At 36.2% G+C, this 14,854-nt stretch overlaps 1 protein-coding gene across 4 annotated transcripts in view; it reads right to left on the bottom strand.

Annotated features, from left to right (window-relative positions):
- CNBD1 (cyclic nucleotide binding domain containing 1) overlaps positions 1-13,375 on the bottom strand; it is a 629,195-nt gene extending 615,820 nt beyond the window's left edge. For all 4 annotated transcript variants that reach the window (XM_054498740.2, XM_054498739.2, XM_054498741.2 and 1 more), the window contains exon 1: positions 13,176-13,375. In XM_054498740.2, coding sequence (XP_054354715.2) covers positions 13,176-13,263 — 88 coding nt within the window. In that variant the 5' untranslated portion in view covers positions 13,264-13,375. The remainder of the gene's footprint in view (positions 1-13,175) is intronic.
- Between the last annotated feature and the right edge of the window lie 1,479 nt (positions 13,376-14,854).

Raw genomic sequence — 14,854 nt, 5'->3', positions numbered from 1 at the left:
CCTGCCTCGGCCTCCCAAGCAGCTGGGACTACAGGCGCCCGCCACCATGTCCAGCTAATTTTTTTGTATTTTTAGTAGAGAGAGGGTTTCACCATGTTAGCCAGGTTGGTCTCGATCTCCTGACCTCGTGATCCACCCACCTTGGCCTCCCGAAGTGCTGGAATTACAGGCGTGAGCCACAGCGCCTGGCCTCATTCTCTCCATCTTTCAACAATGCATGTTCTGGGTGCTCCACGAACATAACTTGTTTTTTTGATATTATATTCTCTTTGGATCATCACTCAAGTTAAAAAACTCATCCATACTTTTAGATCCACCTCAGAAGTTAACCAGTGACACTTTTTGAAGCTTGTCTTCCATAGAAAAAGGTAAATGTATTTTCCATTGTGCTCTTATAGAACCACAAGAATAGTTGCGCTAAAGCAAATAACATCTTTCTTTAGGACTTTTTAATTTATATCTATATTTCTTCAGATTTATGATGCTCCCCTTAGAACAGGGTCCATTTTCTATTCATCTTGAACCAAAACACTAGAACTTATCATAATGATTGGATTTAAATAATATTTAGTAAATTATAATGAATAAATAATAATAATGTGACTAATTTGTCAGGTGAGAATCAGTTGTATGCAATGAAAATCAAATCAAGGAAAAATAACAGAGGCAGATAAGTGGAAATAAAAATGTTATTAAAGGAATACTGTCAAAAATCTAAAAATACCCTGCTTCTTGCAGAAGATCATATTTTAATTATTTTATCTCCCATCTACATGAGATTGAACATCAAGTCAATGTCATTTTTTTTGGCATTAAAAATCTATTCATCATGACAAACAGGCCACTAAATAACATAAAGAGTAAAAAATAAAAGTTGGGAGAAGGAACCTGATCTTCAGTAAAACTGAGGATTAACCATATTTTCTAACTATGAATTCTGAATAATATCAACCAAATAGTGAAACATCAATAAACTGTAAAAAGAAGTACAAGAGAATTTGCATACTTTTCTTGTTTGAGGAAATAGGAAGAGTTCTCCAGGGGAAGCTGATACAGCTCTGAAGGATGCAGCCACTAAACCTTACTTGAAATGGGAAGATGTTCAGACATGGACAGACTAAGGGAATATCCTTGAATCAGTGACATTCATGAAAGGCGGGGTTAAACAACGGTCCCACATAACACTCATTTTTTTTTTCAGAATAAAGTTGTGATAATACAGAGGACAATGTTAAGTGGCAATCAATATAGAAGCAGCTGATCTCAGTCACTGAAAAGAAATAGATCATGGCCAAATAACTACACAGAACCTTTGGCATATAAATGATGACAGCACAAATTAGGAGCATATTGTTTAGGGAAGAGAACAGAACAGAGTTGATGAAAAGTGTTCAACATTAACATACAAGAAAATTCAATCTGTCTGCTGAACTAGTGCACTCTCCACCACCATTTAAGTAATCTACCTTCAAAAAATAACCACTATTTAACAATCCTGGAACCTAAGCACAATATGCTCTAAGGGAAAAGGTAAAAATGATTAATTTATAATAGCAAATAAAAATCAAATAGTATGCAGTATGCACTAGAATAATAATTATTCCAGGAAATAAGCAAAAATCTGTGCTTCTCCATCACACACACACACACACACACACACACACACACACACACAGCTTTGATGAAAGAAAAACAAAATTACACGGCATTAACCATAAATAGGAAAACAGAAATTACAAGCAGGTAATATTCAGGAAATAAGAGGAAGATAAAATAATGACAGAAATAAAATCCACATGGGAAACTGCAAAAATGACAAAGATTTAAGAAAATATAGCCATAGACACAGAGGCTAATACATTCAAATAAATAGAAAATATATAAAGAAAGGAGAAAATAACAAATGAAAATAGGGAGCAGATACTACATGTAAAAATGATTTCTGAGTAAGCAAACAGAAATAAGAGTAGACAAAAAATGCTCAAAGATATAATGCAAGAATACGTTTCTTATATAAACACTTGAATCTGCAGAACTAAATATAATACCATGACCCAGAAAGGCAAAGAGAAATCATCATACATGATTTACAAAAAGATTAGATGTTCTAGGTGTTACTCGATTAGCAACTAATTGTTACCATATTTCAAAGATAAAGAAATAATTATTTTAGCAGCAAGCCAAAAGAGGAAGCCTTCTACAAGTGTGAAAAACTTTGGTCACAGACTTCTCCACAGCAATGTCCTGGCAAAGAGTAGGGCAACCTCAGGGAAGAAAAAAATATGACTCATGAATTTTATTCCCCAACTAATAAATATGAAACTTCAGAGATATTATTTGGATATCAAATTTAGCCTAGTAAGCACTGGGTGAAGGAATCACATACCCATACAACTAAGACTTAAATAGGATGCAAAATATGCTAATAAAGTGTAGGCAAATTTTGTAAACATTAACATAAATAACTTATTCATAGGTTATAATGGAGATAGTATAAATAATGAGTAACAAATGTGAAGTTTCAGCAGAGAAGAGGAGAAAATGTAATATATATCTGTACATATTCCCTTACAAAGTGGATAATTAATAGTTACAGTTTAAGAAATATTAAAAATAATATTTAAAGATATGAATATAACTGATCAAAGACTTAAATATTTGTTGCAACAAAATCAACATATGAAGAGGGAAATTTTTCTCATTTCATACTAGGTTATAAATATGCATTGTCTAAAGTTGATAAATCAAGAAATAGACATTTGATTTAGGTACAGAATCAAACTATTAAACATTTTTGTTCCCAAATTATATACCATCAAAATTCATAAAGCAAAAATTGCAGGTATAAATGGAGGCAAAATAAGCCCCAATAACTTCCCTTTGTTGTCAAACAAAAATCAAATAGGAAATGAATCACTAAGGATGTAGATTTTACATGTATTAATCATGTACCAAATTTTATTCTTAAATCAAAAGAGGATATTAAAACTAAAACTATAAAATATAAAGCAAAAATAGTGAAGCCTTTCATGAACCTATGGAATATAGTTAAAATATGTATTTCTCTGAAGAAAAAAATGACTGATATTACAAGAAGATAGAATAAAATAAAAAAATAGCTTTTAACTCAAGTAGTTAGTACAAGAAAATTAAAATACACAAGAAAAATGGAAAGGAGAAAACAAAGAAAAGCAATGAATAAATTTATAAAACAGAAAAAATATAGAAAAGTAAAAATCAAGAGCTGGTTCTTTGGAAAGGAAAAAGTAAACCACAGGCATATCTAAACAAAAAGAATGGCATAAATACTCAACATAAGAAAATTGGGAACTAACTAACAGTATATATCATTAAAAAGAAATCAGAAAAGGATGTTTTACACAAAGATGTAAGGTCAAAAAAACTGAAACTAAACAAAAATGATTTTTTAAGGAAAACGTATATTACTTATATTTGACATTAGAAGAAAGAGAAAAGCCTAAGTAAATTAATTGCCTTGAAAAAAATGGGGAATAATCTCAAAGCAGTTTTCCTCCACCACACACACACACACACACACACACACACACAGAGACACACAAACACACACACACAGGTATCAAACAAGGCATTATCACAGTGGATTCCATCAAATCTTCATGGAAGAGACAATACATATGCTTGTTAAATATTGAAACATAGAAAAGTTTTCAAATTTATTTGACGAAGCAAGCAAAACAATTAGATGCAAATATGACAAAACATGAAAAAGGAAACCATAGATTAATCTCACAAATACACATGAATATTTTCCAAAAATATATATGAGGATATAGTGCCCGGCAACATATTAACAAAGATCATACAACAAAGGAAGATTTTTCCAAGTAATCAAAGAAAATTCAATTAGAGAATATAGCAATATAATTTTCCACAGTAAGTTGAAATTTTTAAAATTATAATCTCCCTAAATACAGAAAAAGTATTCAGTAAAATTCAACATAGTTCTTAGCAGCTTAAATTGAAAAAAGTTTATTTTTTTAAGCTAGTAAGTAGATCAAACCAAAAGACAGAATCATGTTTAACGTTGAAACACCAGAGGCAATAGCAATAAATTCAGGAACGAAATAAAGATACATACTAGTGCTACAAATTTCTGAAAGTACTAAAGGACACAATTTAATAAAAGAAATGCAGAAGATTTAGAAATTAGAAAGAAAGATACAAATCAGTTTTTGCTATTATTGTAATTATATAGATTAAAAAAAGGTACCTAGACCAGAAACCCATTAGAGTACTTGCCAAAGTGGCTTATTCCAGAAGTAACTAATTCAATAGCTTGCCCTTTTCCTTGAACAGTGAGTCCTAAAACCAATGTGACAGCAGCAGATGGTAGACATCTACGCCAGGAGTAGGTGGGGTGAAAGGTAAGGTATCACAGCATCCAAAACCAGGGTGTGAAGGGCATCCATGTTAAGATGGGACTGTGCAGAGTCTCAGAACAACCAGGTAAGGAGAACAGTTGTGAGGTGTGAGACAGAGGGAGTGTCCCAGAGCTAAATGTCAGAATGGATGGCAGTGAATATGGAAGATAGATTACAAACAAGGAAACTACTCAAAAGTGTTATGTTAAAGCTAATACGAGAAAGCTTTATCACTTCAGAGATGGGAGTTAGAAATACAAAAAGGGAGAAGATAAGAATGAGCCTGTGGTGCTGCATTAGGATTAAAGAAATCAGTGTAAACTCACAATTTTTAATATATATATATATAAACTGATTTACAAACAAATATAAATGTGAATTTGTATTCCCTAGATCTGTCCACTGAGAGGGCCTGGGAGTAATGGCATCCTAAGATCAATGACACACAGAGCACCCAGATCTTAAATTTTCATTAAAACAAAACAGGGCTCTTAGGGAAAATGGCTGATTCCAGGGATCAGACAAAGAAAGTATGAAAAGAGCTTGAAAAATCTCATTGTGTCAGAAGCAAGGAAATGCTCAAACCAACTTGAAGTGGCTCCCACTGTGCAAATGATGAACAATGTGATCAAAATATATAATAAAAATAACTCCATAAAACTCTTTGAATAAAACAGAAACCCCAGAGTTCCTATATTTAATTTTTATTTTTTAACCCAAATAAAGAATGGTCAATGTATTTATTTAATTTAATATTTCATGAGAAATGGAATATTTATACACCTTAAAATACATCTTCACAAAACATATTAATTTAAAAATAGAAAAGAGTACATTTACAACTGGAAAGCTCTCTATGTATCACCTTAATCATTATTAAAGTGAATATCATCAAGAGTGGGACAAACTGAGATCATATGGCCCCTGATAAGATGGAAGGAGAACATGAAAGCACTCCTGTGATATTGCTGACAAAGATGTCTACCTCAAATCTAATCATGAGGAAATATCAAACAAACCAAATCGAAAGATATTCCACAAAATAACTGCTTTGTAGTCTCCCAGTATCAAGGTCATGAAAGTCAAGGAAAACTGAGAAACTATTCCAGACTGAAAGAATTGAAGATCCTGAAGAGTCAAAGCAATCTCAAGAAAAAAGAACAAAGCTAAAAGTATCACACTGTCAGATTTCAAAATACAAAACTATCATAACAGTATGGTGCTGGCATAAAATAAGGCACATTGACCAGAAAAACATGAGATTTTGAATTTGATTGTTTTACTAGAAAGGACATTATCAGAACAACTGACCAAATTTGAATGGGGTCCAAGGATTAGATTACAGTAATGTATCAATGTGAATTTTCCTGATCTTGATAGTTGTATTGTAATTATGTAACAATTATTTTTAAAAATACACACTAAAATATGGAGATGATGGAATGTCAAATTGCTCTAGAAAAATAAGTTCCTTTAATCTGAACTTCCAATATCTGTAAGATTATGATTATTTCAAAAGATTTTTAAAAATTTAAATTTAATATTTCTCACATACTGACCTTACAGTTAGAAAAAGATATCATTCATAATAGAAAAAAGATAAAATACCCAGGAATAAATTTTATTTAGTGGCATACAAGAACACTTACATAAATTCAAGGGCAAGATTTATTTACTTATGGATTTATTTTTTGGTAGAAACAGGGTCTCACTATGTTCCCAAGGCTAGTCTCAAACTCCTGGCCTCCAGGGATCCTCCCATCTCAGCCTCCCAAAGTGCTGGGATTATAGGTGTGAGACATTGAGCCTGAGAAGTAGGAAGACTGAGCATTGTAAAGATACCAGTTACTGAGTAGGAAGACTCAATATTATAAATATGTCAATTCTCCACAAATTAATCCTTTTTTTAAAAAAAAACAGGGTCTTGGCCAGGTGTGGTGGCTCAATGCCTGTAATCCTAGCAATTTGGGAGGCCGAGGTGGGCAGATCACCTGAGGTTGGGAGTTTGAGACCAGCCTGATCAGCATGGAGAAACCCCGTCTCTACTAAAAGTACAAAATTAGCCGGGTGTGGTGGCGCATGCCTGTAATCCCAGCTACCTGGGACACTGAGGCAGGTGAATCGCTTGAACCCGGGAGGCGGAGGTTACGATGAACCGAGATCACGCCATTGCACTCCAGTCTGGGCAACAAGAGTGAAACTCCATCTCAAAAAAAAAAAAAACTAAACAACAAAAACAGGGCCTTGCGCTGTTGCTCAGGCTGGAGGGCAGTAGCATGATCGTAGCTCACTGAAACCTCAGATTCCTGGGCTCAAGCGATCCTCCTGCCTCAGCTTTCTCAAATGCACAGGCAACAAAAGTCAGTGTAGATAAATGAGATTACATCACTCTACAAAGCTTCTGCACAGAAAAGGAAACAATTAACAGAGTGAAGAGACAACCCACAGAATGGAGAACATATTTGCAAACTATACCAATGATAAGGGGGTAATATCCAAAATATACAGGGAACTCAAACAATTCAGTAACAAGAAAACACACACTCCAACTTGAAAAATGGGCAAAGGGTCTGAACAGACATTTTTCAAAATAAGACCTATGAATGGCCAACAAAAAAATGGTCAATATCTCTAATCATCAGGGAAATACAAATTAAATCCACAGCGAGATACCACCTCACACCTGTTAACATGGCTACTATCAAAAAAACCAAAGATAAGTGTTAGAGAGAAAGTGGAGGAAAGGGAACCCTGGTATACTGTTGGTGAGAATGTAAATTAATACAGTCATTTTGGAAAGTAGTATGAAAGTTCCTCAAAATATTAAAAATAGAATTACCATATGATCCAATAATCCTATTTCTGCCTCTATAGTGACTACATAAAAATTTTATAAATGTGATTATACAAAATGTGATTATAATTAATAAATACAAATATATTAAAATAGCATATATAATGTCTTCATACTGGAAAAGCCAGGAGAGTCTTTGTGGAGACTAAAGTAATTTAGGAAAACTCTGAAGAACTGAAATGATAAGAACAAACAGAGGAAGAGCAAAGGGAACCCCTAACACAGGAAACATGAGCTAAGGCATGAAAATATGGTGAAGATTATGATGGTGTAATTAAAGGAATATTTTTCCTGTCAGCATGAGAACTCTCCAGCTCTGTTCCTTATAGGCCAGATTAAGGTACAGTTAACAATGTTGCTAGGCAACATTGCTTATGATAACAATGATCTTGGACTGATGACTTGCATTTGGACTAGGAAGCACTACAGATGATGTACAAATACCTGATGAGCAGTCACTGAAATGAGCTACGCTGAGTACTTTAACTCTTGTAATTGAGAGATTTCTTATAGGAAACTTGGAAGGAGTGACTTTGGAATTTTTATTAAAAACGATGGTTTATGAGGGTTTTAAGCCAGGGCAATTCAGCATCTGCCCTATGTGACTCTCACTACCTTGAACCTGAGCTACTATGTAGGTGGCCAAAGAGGGCTGGCTGTGTGGGCTGCAGCCTAGACATCTGGGGACTTCTTCCACAGAAGGTGAACCCCTAACAGTGTCCTTATGGAAAGGTGTAACTTTCTACACATTTGCCAAGTGTGCCCATCTGGATGTTTAATTTAACCTTTGAAATCTTCCTGTACCTCTAATCAGTATTGGCAGATAGGCTTAAGGAATAACAAAGGTTTTAGCTGTAGTGGAGAGTTACATCAATGGAAGAATGAGATCTAGAACACAAGAGACAGATTTTAGCTTAATCATGAAAGATTTAAATGCCAGATTGTGGAAAATAGATTGTAATCTAAGTTTTAAAGGAGAGTAGGACCCTGACAGCTTTTGAGTGTAGAGTTAAAGTGATCATAAAGTTTAATCATCCTATCAGACAAATAAATCTAGTTCACAATATATGTTGGAAGGAAGACCAGAGATCAGTTCTGTGAAGATGCTGGAGGACCAGCATCTTCAGCTGGCTGAAGGATTGGTAACATGGAACTAATAACAGGACTAATTTCCGAAATAGGCAGATAGAGCAGTAGCCTGAGACTCAGGGGAGACCTAGCCTGACATCTAGTGGAGAGACGTGATTTGCAAGGCATTGCAATTTACTTCGCCATTTCCTGTTTCCTGCCTGAAGTCCCAGGTACCATCAAGCTCACATTTAAGTTCCCATAGCTTAATTTCTAAAGGCCGCTCAAAATGGTTTGACAAAAAGTACATCAAAATATTTATAACAGTAGTAGGAAAAAAAGACTAAATGTTTGCTTTACAATAAAACATCCATCTTTTCTCCTTGGGATTAAAAATTTGACTTTTATCCTAAATAATTAAGGTGAGGAAAAAAATTTTTCAATACTTCTGAATTTTATGATGGCACATTCCATTGGGACTATCATTGATTATATAGAAACAGAAATGGACACAAACATTCAACCTTTTTCCCACCTTTTATTCCTTCTTGGAATTTTCATTCTTATTTATTTTAGTTCTTTCTTTTTCTTAAACTTGCTTTCTTTATACATTACACAATCCACTTCCCTGTTTTTCTTCTTCACTGACGAGACTCCTTTTTTTTCTTACCTGCATTCCTAGGATTTGAATGGTTTAAAACTTTTAAATGGTACAATATTCACTTTTTCAAATATATACCTTTAATCCTTGGCTACCAAAGAACTGAAAAACTCAAATTATAGAAAATGCCTTTGAACGCTTACAAATGATGACACAGTCTTTTCAGATTTGCAATAAATGTAAAGCCATAAAATGGAAAAGAGCAAAGAAAAACATTCGCTTAAGAGTACTATCTTGTTGGCCGGGCGCGGTGGCTCATGTCTGTAATCCCAGCACTTTGGGAGGCCGAGGCGGGTGGATCACGTGGTCAAGAGATCAAGACCATGCTGGCCAACACGGTGAAACCCCGTCTCTACTAAAAAAATACAAAAAAATTAGCCAGGCGTGGTGGCGGGGGCCTGTAGTCCCAGATATTCAGGAGGCTGAGGTAGGCGAATGGCGTGAACCGTGAACCCGGAAGGCGGAGCTTGCAGTGAGCCGAAATCACGCCACTGCACTCCAGCCTGGGCGACAGAGCGAGATTCTGTCTCAGAAAAAAAAAAAAAAAAAAAAGAGTACTATCTTGTTTCTAAATTTCGTGATGTGTCTCTGGTCTTATCTTGAATGCTTTTTTTTTTTTTTTTTTTTTTTTTTCCAACTCATATGTTGGAATAAATGAAAGGTACCTAGAAATGTCTGGTGAACTTAAAACATTTTTGGAACTGGAAAAGAACGGAAATTTTTTTTTCAAGTCAACCAGTAGTCAAAATGTAAAGCGTATTTTTAAACCCATTCTTCCTCAGAAGAATAAGCCTAATTAGTGTGAAGAAAATAGAGTAGCAGCAAATTTACCCAAACAAAGTAAGTTAACTGGACCATAAACCAAATGGTAAAGGACAGCTTCTTGCCTTTCATTAAAAATTTTTTAAAATAAGACTTTTTTTTTTTCCTTTTTTTCTGCCTGTTCAGGAAATCAACTTATAATAATAATGGGTCATGTGTGTACTTAAACCAGATGCCATTTCTCTTAGGTGGTAAAACTGTATAGTTTGTTAGCTATGATGTTTTTAAAATAATTCTCATCCAGAATGAAAAGTGGAACAGCTCTTTTGCTTTTGAGAACATTCATTCCGCCCCTAAGGTTAGCAAACTGTGAAGAATCCTGAGACAGAAGTCAAAGAGACCAGAGAAGAAGACTTGAAAGATTCAAAGAAGAAAGAACCATAAGCAGCAAACTAGCTCAAGAAGCTTAACTACTTGAAGTGTCTGAGTCTGAATTTCAGAGTCAACAAGATAGCAGATAGCAGTGGAAGAGTGTTTGAAGATGTGTGACATGTTGCCTCCCATACATTAATAGCATTTAAGTAGCCAAATGGGCAAGAAATTCAGGGCAGGAGGTAAGGGGCAACCTGGAATGCTGCCAGCTTTGTTGTTGTTGTGAGTAGAGACAGTGTGTTTACACAGATGATGCTGTGAGGAGCCCTGCTACTTAACATCTGTGTGAACTTTAGTATGAAACCTAAGCCTTATTATCCTTAAGTGTAAACTGGAACATGTATTAATTTTCTATTGCTGCTGTAAAAGATTGCCACTGCCTTAGTGGCTTAAAACAATAAAAATGTGTTATCTAACAGTTCTGGAAATGAGAACTCTGAAACATTTCACTGGGCTAAAATCACATCAGCAGAACTGCAATTCTTCTGGAGACTCTTGGGGAGAATCCATTTCTTTGCCTTTCCCTGCTTCTAGAGGCTGCCTGAATTCCTTGGCTTTTGTCCCCCCTCCATCTTCAAAGCCAGCGAGGGCCAGTGGAGTCTTTCTCACATATCATTCTGACTGACTCTCTCGTCTTCCTCTTTTGCTTATAAGGGCTCTCACAATTGTGGCGGGCACCCAGACAAGCTGGAATATTCTCCCATCTCAAGAGGAGCCAATTGGCTGCTTTAATTGCATGTGCAGCCTCAATTCCCCCTAACATGTAGTATAACCTATTCATAAGTTTTGTGAATTAAGGCATGGATATCACTGGGACCATTATTCTGTCCACCGAAGACATAGAGTTCTTGTAAGAAATACATGAAATAACATAACATGCTAAATGTTTACATACTAACTATAGAAAACACTCAATTAACAATATTCACATATAAATACAGAGAGCCGGGGCGTGGTAGCTCACGCCTGTAAATCCCAGTACTTTGGGAGGCTGAGGCGGGCAGATCACGAGGTCAGGAGATCGAGACCAGCCTGGCCAACACAGTGAAACCCCCATCTCTACTAAAAATACAAAAATTAGCCAGGCACGCCTGTAGTCCCAGCTACTCAGGAGGCTGAGGCAGGAGAATCACTTGAACCTGGGAGGTGGAGGTTGTGGTGAGCTGAGATCGTGCCACTGCACTCCAGCCTGGGCAACAGAGGAAGACTTCATCTCAAAAATAAAAAAAAATGAATGAATAAATAAATAAATAAATACTTACAAGGTGAATAGGAGTCACTAAATCCAACCTAACTCAACAAATACAAAGTATGAAGGATGTATATAATGGCTGGATTTTCTTTTTAGGTATGTAAATGTGCATTCCTATTTATGCCCATTGCATTTTAAACTCATTTATATATCCTTTGTAATGCAGGTTCAGTCATTTCATAAATTGAAAGCATTCATCACACATTGGCTCCCATGAAATCATTGTTTCAGCATTGAGACAATCAGTGTTTGCTAAGGGAAATTGTTGCCTTGCTACAGTTAGCAAAAAGACACAGTTATTAAGGCAAGCAGGGCACGTCCTCAAAGAGAAGTCGCAGACCTAGAAACATCAAGTGGGAACCTCTAAAGAGAACACTGGGAGCTCCACTGCTTTCCATTATGCTCTATTCAGTTCTGAGATCTAAACTGCTGCTGATTTTTCATCTTTTAATCACTTCACAGAAGTTAAGTGTCCTTGGGAGGCACTACAGAGGGTAGCACAAATCTCATCTCATTGATTCTAAATTAATTTGATCTTTTAACTCCCAGCTACCGAGTTTCCTGGGCTTTTTAAAAATATTATTTTATGGTGACTTTTATTTTCTTTTTCACAAATAAAACATGAATAGTAGAAGCTGTGTTTCTTCAGCAAAATTGCACTTAATTCTTATTTCCACTCAAGTAGAAATAGAAAACTTTGACCAGATGCAAGATTGTTTTCACGATAATACAAATGTACTAATGGAATTAATTTTAACATAAGGATTTTGTCTAACACTATTCAAGACATCAGTGTACCCCTTCAAGGAGTATCAACTGCCACCTGTGATACCTTTTAACCTGGAGACTATGAGCATTAATTTTTTAAATGTATTTGGAGAAATTAACTCTTACAGGAAGGGAAAAGGATGGATGGCTTAGCTTCTTCAAATCAATACTATAAATCTGCCCAATGAATAATAAAATAAGAGGTAATGCTTTATTGAAGTTGAAAAGGGTCACAAGTATTACCTTTGTTATCTAGATATTTTTAAAAAATCTTAACTAACACTGGGACTCATACATATTGCTAGTCAGAATGATGGTATTCAAATAATAGATCTACAAATTCGATTGTCATAAGAAGTGTTTACAATCTTAAGAAAATGTTATAGGTTTAGACTAATTACATAAAATGAGAAAATACTGTCAATTATATAAACTTTGAAATATCTAGTTCTATACTTAATTCTTATAAGACTAGAAAATAAAAAAATTAAATTAAATAGGAATAAATTTCACAGTCAGAATAGTAGGAATTCTTTTTTTCCTTGTCAAATTGAAATGAGAATTCTCCTAGAGAATATTAAGCATTAATTATCCCATTAAGGGTAGTAGGACCAACTCTTGGTAGGGAGTAGCAGATCTGCTAGAAAAAGGAACTTGATAGCTGGTGGAACATGTGGCCTCTCTGAGCCTTTGTTTTCTTTCATCTTTAGAAATATTTCAATGTATCTGAAGCTCTAAGAGTTCATAAAGATCCTCATTTTACAAAGAAAAAATACTTAAGACCTAGAGTACTGAAATGACTTCAAGTAGACCAAGCAGGATTTACACATCTATGTTCTTTCCTTTCCTCAGCACTGTCAATAAGATTCCCAATGTCCCTATCAAACCTGAAATACCCCCAATTGTCATATTTGGGGTAAGAACCACTGAAAACAATGGTAGATGAATGAGAGCATCAAAGTATTTCCCACTCACTTGGTATACTGTGAAGTGGAGGAGGAGGCACGTTGTTAATAGCTGTCATATGAGACAAAATAGCTGCTGGAAGAGAAGACATCGGCATCTTGATGGCTCAAAGGCAGATGACCAGAGGCTGCTTGAGAGGTAAAAGATCACTCTTTGCCTGCAGGCTCATAAAGCAGAACTTCAAGGTCCTCTCTGATAGGTTGAATCCTACGGAATCTTCTTGTTCACAGTTCTTATCCATTGTTTGTGCATTTCCAAGAGTGTAATCTAGACCGGGAAGAACTATGCTATATTTTAGTCCAGTGGAAATCATGAGGAGGACTTTATGAGCTATAGAGAGTAGCAGTAATGAAGAAGGAAACCGTAGCCCACAAGGCCAATAGAGCAGAATCAACAGCACTCATGAGTCTAGGTGAAATGAAAGTGTTCACTTCCTTGGTCTCCCATAGTCCAGAGCCCTTTTCCTGCCTACCAAATGTTTACACTGGATATCACAGGCCCCTTTTGTACCAGCAGTAACAGAGATAGCATATTTATACTGTTCTTCATGGCCATATTTATAGGGTAAACCATCCCTTCTAATTATCATACACCAATAAACCCACCCCAGCTTACATTTAACTATATTCTGCTAGAGTGTGGAACATGTTTTTTTGTTATTTTCTGCTGCTTCACAATAATTAAGGATAGTTACAATGGCTGGGGTTTAGAATCCTAATTAATGTATCTTTTGATGCTGTGTATTATCTTCCAAGGCCTTTAGAAATATGTTCCTGGTATCATAACTGTTAGAGTGATATGGACAGGAGACAGGGAAACACTGGGTAGAAGGGGGCAGTTCCCCGGTAAAGGCGCCACCCTCAAGCCTGGAGACCTGCGGCCCTAGACGGGGACAGGCATTCCTGTTTTTGCACCTAAAAAGTTGCCTTTTGGCCTGCAACACATCCTATCCTGTTCCCATATAAACCCTGAATCCAAGGCTGCAGAAGCAGACGAAGAGATGAGACAAATAGATGAATGGCAGAATGATGTGGCAGAGAAAGTGAGAAGAGGAGGAATATCTGAACACTGAGAGGAGTTCAGCCACTGGACGGCCAAACTCCAGGGGAAGATCATTTTCCCACTCCATCCCTCTTCCAGTTCCCCATCCATCCTGCTGAGAGCCACCTCCACCGCTCAATAAAACCCTGAGTTCTTCCATCAAGCCCATGTGTGACCCAATACTTCCGGGATGCTGGGAAAGAATTCAGGATACAGAAAGCTGTCACGCTGGCCTTCTACCCTTGTGAAAAGGCAGAGGGTCCATGGAGCTTGTTAACATCAAGCCATCCATGGAGGGTAGGGCTACAAGGGCACACTGCAACACACACCCACTTGGGCTCCTGCACCTGTCCATCTGTGTGCTCCCCCTCCCCGCAGGGTTTGAGCAGCAGCGAAGACCAACCAAGCAGGCCAACCACAACCCTGTCACACATTCTGTGAGGGGAATCAGGGAACTCTCCCATTTCATCAGGTAATACACAAAAGGACTGTGGCTGTCTGACACCTAAACTGGACTAGTAGAGTGTAAACCAACCATTTCTTGAGCAACTTCATCTAGATAACATTAATAACTAGAATAGAAAACATTAATTATGTTACAAAAGTGACAAATTTATTTTGCAACGGTTTCTATTAAATTATATCTG

Source organism: Pongo pygmaeus, chromosome 7 (assembly GCF_028885625.2).
Source record: "Pongo pygmaeus isolate AG05252 chromosome 7, NHGRI_mPonPyg2-v2.0_pri, whole genome shotgun sequence".
NCBI lineage: Eukaryota > Metazoa > Chordata > Mammalia > Primates > Hominidae > Pongo > Pongo pygmaeus.
Note: the sequence above shows the minus strand (reverse complement) of the source record. Positions and strands in the feature narration are given on the sequence as shown.